This window comes from Pleurodeles waltl, chromosome 9 (genome assembly GCF_031143425.1).
Source record: "Pleurodeles waltl isolate 20211129_DDA chromosome 9, aPleWal1.hap1.20221129, whole genome shotgun sequence".
NCBI lineage: Eukaryota > Metazoa > Chordata > Amphibia > Caudata > Salamandridae > Pleurodeles > Pleurodeles waltl.
The window spans coordinates 1,091,938,134-1,091,944,910 of NC_090448.1; the positions used below are offsets into that span (position 1 = coordinate 1,091,938,134).

At 39.0% G+C, this 6,777-nt stretch overlaps 1 protein-coding gene across 2 annotated transcripts in view; it reads left to right on the forward strand.

Moving 5' to 3' along the window:
• Window positions 1–6,777, forward strand: part of GANC (glucosidase alpha, neutral C) — a 388,017-nt gene that overhangs the window by 147,936 nt on the left and 233,304 nt on the right. For both annotated transcript variants that reach the window (XM_069208780.1, XM_069208781.1), the window contains 3 exons: window positions 925–1,051; window positions 4,959–5,038; window positions 6,119–6,262. In XM_069208780.1, the coding sequence (XP_069064881.1) occupies window positions 925–1,051; window positions 4,959–5,038; window positions 6,119–6,262 (351 nt within the window). The remainder of the gene's footprint in view (window positions 1–924; window positions 1,052–4,958; window positions 5,039–6,118; window positions 6,263–6,777) is intronic.

Genomic DNA, 6,777 nt, shown 5'->3' on the forward strand with positions numbered 1-6,777 from the left:
AACAAGATAAGATGTTCATTCTAACCCTTCTAGAGTGCCCTGTTGACTGGATCCTATTCCTTGTACATTTGCCTGTTGACTGGATCATAATCCTTCTGAATTGGTGACTAGATTTGATTCAGTGCCAAGGACTACCTGACCACCAAAAAGACACTTTTCCTTCCGGAAGCTTAATGCCAGAAAACAGTTGCCACAAGCCAGTGACCAATATAGAAGCATAGTTTTTCTGAAGGATTCCTTTGTAGCTGTGTGTTCTGGTTTCCTCATTGCCAAAGCAGATCTACAGGTGGATCACACTTTCTGGCTGCTCACTCTTTGAAGACATAGTTCTTCTTCCCTAGCCCTCTGACTCTTAGCATGGTAGTTAAGAGTTCATGCTCAGAAAATTGGTACATGTCCCTATATGGTGTGTTCTGACAAGTGCAAGTCCAAAATGCAATCAGGCCTGGATATTCCAGCAGTACACGTTTGGAAAAGGTCATCTACGTTATTTGTGCAGAGATAGAGTTCAAAGTATAAATTTCTAATTAACTCAGTTTATCTTGCCATATTAATATTTTAGTATTTGGTGCTTATATTTGCTTAGGGACTGCTGCAGGATACAGTAACATTCCCTAATCTGATATAAGCACCAAATATTCTATATCCATAAGAGCATTATTATCTGATCCATCCCGTAAGATGCATAAGGACTTAGACAGACTAGCTCTAGCTATTGAAATTCAATCCTTTCATGCATACATCCGTTAGTATGCTTTCTACCTTGTAAATTGCAGATTGTGATTAACCGATGATTACATTTTCTGGTTTATCATGATGATTTTTCAAATGAAGGTGTCAATTTTGTTAGACAAATTTCTTGCACACTCGTCCGGGGAAGGATTCTTCAAAAAGGAGAAATTGACATTCTGTGCTTGTTTTCAGCTTGTTGTTATTTCGGATCCTCATATTAAGGTTGACCTCAAGTATTCAGTCTATGCTGAAGCCAAAGACAAGGGTTATTTTGTGAAGGACAACAAAAACAAAGACTTTGTGGGCATCTGCTGGCCAGGTCAGTTATTTTTCTGTTTACTGTTTGTGTTGACTTTTGGAGGAGTAGTGTTTGTTCTTTGAAGTGTAAGTGTACGCTAACACATAGTGTTATGCTTTGTTGATTAATGCAAAGAGTTTTAGGTTCCTGCGAAGTAAGTAAGACAGTCTACTGAAACAGACTACAGATGCTATTTACTTATTTTGTATTTAGAACAAAAATATTATATGGCTCTGCCTTAATATGCCATTGAATAATGATTTGTATGAAGCTGGTAATCTTCTTTAATAATATAAACTTACAAAAACAGTGGAATGGAATGACATCCAGACTAATTCCTAGTGGCTAAGATGGATTCAGACATTCATCACTACAAAGCGTTCATTTGTAACATATTTTATTTCACGTAACATTTTCATATATCACTGCTTTAACTCTCTATCGCGCTAATGTGCTTTAAAATGTAACAAATATGGAGAATGCACTTCTATTTACAGTAAATGTTCACCTTGTATCTAAAACTGGAGAGTGGTTTAATTAGTACAAAAAATAGATGTAGGAGATTGGTGATATATAAAGCACTTGATTAAGATAGATAGTTGTTAAATAAGATATGCTACTTTGATAACAGCAGCATCCTACAGTTGATATGCCAATTCTCCATCCCTATTAAAAAATAATTTATAGTGAATAAAATGTTAAATAAATTAGATAATCCTAGTACACAAACACTGCTATGACATATATTCCAAAAATATGTATTCTCTTCAATTACACTGCAATCTGAAATCCTTACCAATGTTTTATACCCTATTTTGTTTTCCATGTCTTTCTCATAATTATTGAATATATCAATGTACTTACATTAACTCACTGGTAGTGGACACGAGAGGATGATATTAAGAGCAAGAAGACTATGTTATTTCAGACCTGTAGTTTGTGACTTTCAGTTAACCAAATACACTCACAATTTACCTGCCATAATTAATCTTCTAGAACAATCAACGTTGAATATCCCATATTTAGTAGGTTATACCAGTGCTGCATTTGAAACACAATTCTGGAGCCAGTGTATACAGCAGCTTTACACGCGATGCGCAATTGTCAAAATTTATTTTCACAATTAACCAAAGGTTACGGAATAAAATTTCATGTGTGAAATAAAAAAAATCCTAGTATACAAAATAAAATTCTAGATTTTATTAAAGACATGTAGGCTACCGTTTAGCATGCATAGTTCTGTTTAATGCTCACCCTCCGCAGCTACAGTCAAAGAAACAACCCCCAAGTTCAAACAAAGATCAAGCCCCCAAAAACAGGATATCTGGGTACAGTATTCATGCTAATTCCTCTTTAACACTCCACAGGCATATTAATCTCCCGTACACAATTACTAATTATCCATTCATTATACGTTCTCAAATCTCCACATATACATTTCCTTTTATTTTAATTTTGATATTGCAAAGCAATCTACTAGCCTGTTACTAGAGAATCAGTGAGGATACGAGCAAGACTTGTACTCTACCTCACCAGAAAGACCCACATCACACCCCATCTCATAAAACGACACTGTCTCCTGATTCAGAAGAGATGCCAGTTCAAGATGCTGACCCATGCCTACAAGGCACTGCACAACGAAGGACCAGCATACATCAACAAACACCTGACACCTTCGATCAGCTTCCTTCTCCATCACAGACACCCCACTGATCCGTCGAGCCAATGGCAGAGGATGCTGCTTCTTGCTCCTGGCGGCCAAGGTTTAGAACAACCTCCCCCTGCACCTTAGAACCGCACTGTCACTCCAGCGATTCAGAAGAGAACTAAAGATCTGGATGTTCGAATGATCATTCCTCCACGTAGCAGCATACAGCTCCAGCACCTCGAGACCCTCACGGGTGATTTGCTGCACTTTATAAATGTTTGATTGATTGATAGATAATGCTACCATCATTATTAATAATAACATGTAAAGTCTCCTTTTGTGTACTTTGCAAATCGTAAATATATGCCTAGACTAGAATTATGCATATTAAAAATCCCCCTTAAAGTGAATGAAGAAACATGCTCAACTGGCTTCCAATAATAATTTGTAAAAGTACCTGCTTTACTGTAGTTTGTAGCCGTCAGAATCTCTTCCAGTCTCCCTCCAGTCTATGTACTCTCCTTGCCAGAGAGTCAATGTGTTGTAAAAACAGTCATATAAAATACATAAAATACGCTTCGGCCACCCTAGGTTATGTTGGTGATGATACTGCACTTTACTTTTTCCTGAACAAAATCAAAAGGTGCGTTCACCCCAGCAGGTGGCACTTCCACCACTCTCCTCCTATACGATTTCCTTGATTGATTGAAATTACCATCAGAAACTGAAAACAGTAAATAGATATTTAGTTACCTAAGGAGCAATTTTGAAAGAGAAAGGACTAGAAAGCTGCACACAGTTATATTGTTTTGTTGTGATTTCTACATTTGTTTGAACACTGTGGTTGTTTATTTAATCAAAGCTGCTGAGAATGAGCAAAAAAGGTAACATGGCGTGCATACTGCCAGCCCCCTTGCTTGACATAACATTGATAATTATAATGAAATTAAAATGCAGGATAATCATGAGTGTATTGAAATAAGTGTATTGTTTCATCAATTTTTTTTAAGGAGATCATGATACAAAATAAGTTTCCACATGATTAATGATTGACTTTGAACATTTTATTTACATGGTTTCATATTAAATTTCCTAAGTCCACCAGCCACGCAGTGGCGGTCAGGACTGCCGTTGCTTTGGCAGTCCAACCGCCACATTAAGATTGGTGGTCAGACCGCCAGGGTTCCTCTGTCGGGTTGACGGCGGGCTGAGGCCCAATCTGCTAAGGTATCGCTGCATGCAGCGCTGCCCTGTGGATTATGACCAAGTTCTTCGCCAGCTTTTTCATGGCGGTTTCGCCACCATGAAAAGGCTAGCAGAGAACAAGTGCAGGGGCCACCAGGGGGCCCTGCACTGCCCATGCACTTTGCATGGGCAGTACAGGGGTCCCCCTGCCCAGCACCCTTGCAATGTTCACTGTCTGCTGTGCCCAGTAGGTGACCTCACTGCCGTAGACAATGCTGCCGCCTTTTACCCCCATCAGCCGAACGGGAAAAACCTAATAGGTCGGGCGGAGTGGTCACCGCCACCCTGTCGCGAGTTTGGCGGAAGGGCTTTCCCGTCTAACTAACTCAAAATGAGGCCCTGAGTGTTTTGGAATTATCTTCAATATTATAATGGATAATTTTGAATAAAGCAGGAGCTTTTTTATTGTGAATGTGTCACGGTCATCAATGATTACCATACTTTTTTTATTGGTACACAAAAATGACCTTGTGTTGAAACCTCATAGCTGAGAATGGCAAGATGGCTTTCCTAGGCCAATCTGTAGCCATGAATGGTTTGAGAACCTTTAATCTAGATATAAAAAAACAAAAGCCAGATTGCAAAACAGCAGAACTAAAGAGAATGAGACTTTGTTGTGGTTGTGCAGCAAAACATCCTCACTGTGATTTTTTGCCGGGCCTTCCATATGCTCCTGACAATCAGATTATGCATTATTGACATTTGTAAAATGTTTGCTAACATTGATCATGAGTGATAAAACTGAAAAAATTCAGAAAAATATTTTCAAAGATCTTTATGTCACGTCAACAACTCTGTGTGATAACCTATCCCTGTTAATTTTTGTCCTGTTCTTTTTGCGTCTGTGCATTTTGGAGGAGATCCAGTCATTGCTACCTCTAGGTCTTTTTTGCCATTATCCTTTGCCTGCCATTTTCTTTACTTCCATTCACCACTTTTTCCTAGATATGTGCGAAGAGAGCATCTCATGCTTTGAAAGTGCTTACAAAGAGTTATTGCTGTTATAATCTTGATCTGTCTTTGTCTTGGCATTAGGGTCTTCTTGTTACCTGGATTTTACAAACCCTGATGTGCAAAAATGGTACTCTTCGCTGTTTGCTTTCGAAGCTTACAAGGTATGGCGTGGGTCACAGCTGGTGCTTTAGTCTACCTCTATAAGAGGACCAGTGGGCTTATTGAGAACATTGTACTGTTAGGGCTTTGTAAAATATTTTAATGCACATACTTCTCCAGAAGAAGGCTTACTAAAAAATTAAGAAACATTAAAAACACATGCCAATCCTTATTTATGCACACATTTTAGTAAAAACTGTAATTGTAAATTAACTGAACTTTGTACATAAATTAAAGCACTCCGGAGGAGAAAAGGATATAGAGGACATTGGAAGGTGACTAGAGCTACTACATAAAAATAAAAGACGGAAAATATCTTGCCGCTCCTTGCTTATTGCCTGGCAATCTTTTCCAGACTTTTATGGCTTCAGAGAGAAAATAAATATTATAGGAGGTGGCTACAAACTGCTCTGCAAAACTGCTATTAGTAAAGCCAATAGGTTCTCTTGCAGTGACCTGCTGGTGCAGGTCTCAGCAGCCCCTCCCATCCTTTTCTATACATATACATGTATTTACTAAAGGTCCATTGTATATTGCACCAGATGGAATGCTTCTGATTGCCAAATGTTTGTACTTGGGTGTGACTAATTATTACTATTTTACCCTAAGAAAAAGGGGAATTGGTCTTGAATTGTACACTTTTGAATAGTTTCTGTGAGCTGAAGCACTAAAGGAGAGCACGCTCTTTCTCTCATCTGACGGCCAAAGCTTGGAACAACTCCCCACTACACCACAGGACCACCTCATCGCTCCAGCAATTCATAAAAGGTCTCAAGATCTGGTTGTTCGAATTAACAAATAATCAAGCAGCAGTCAGCAAACTCTAGCACCTTGAGGACCTCATGGGTGATTTGCCTCACTTTACAAATAACTAATTGATTGATTGATTGACAATATTGCCAACAAATTCAGATAAATGTTTACATGCCATGTTGGAAACTCTACGAATGTAGTGTACTTTGTGATGGAGATTGGTCAACAAATGTCACAAGTACACCCTCACTTCTTGAACGTCCTTCTGTAAGTTTGCAAATGTTGATAACACGCTTCAAATTCAATCTGACATCTTTAATTTTCCACAGGATTCTACGGACATCCTCTTTATTTGGAATGATATGAATGAACCTTCTGTCTTCAAAGCACCAGAACTCACTATGCCAAAGAGCAATATCCACCACGGTGGCTGGGAACACCGGGATGTCCACAATCTATATGGATTCTATCAGGTATGTCTCCCTCTATCTCTTATGCACCCACACCTCTCCACAGGTGGAGGCTTAGCATCAGGTGGCCATAACAAAAACACACTTTGCTTTATTAATCGTAACATAACAGTAACAAAGCACACTGATTTTGAAATTCATCAAGGTTGACATGAAATACATCCCATGTGCTCTGGCAAATGAAAACTTCCTTTTGTGTTTACCATGAGGAGAAGGTCATTGGGCTTCCAAATAGGCTGTGTTCTTTGACCTGACTGAAGGCTTAGAGTAACATTTCCTGGAAGGAAATTCCAGGATCAGCCCATCATGAGTCACCCTGAGACTGTTGAAGAAGACGTATGTGAGTGTTGCCTGGAACTGACAGGCTTTGCGCATGGCTGCTCTGGAGTGCTCCGAGTTCTTTCTAGTTGAATCTAGTTTGCTGTAGATGGAGCTCCATGCTAATATAGGCCTTGTCTAACCTAAATTACCATGGTCAATTCACTTGATGTCTAATTAGTGTAACAACAATTGTCACA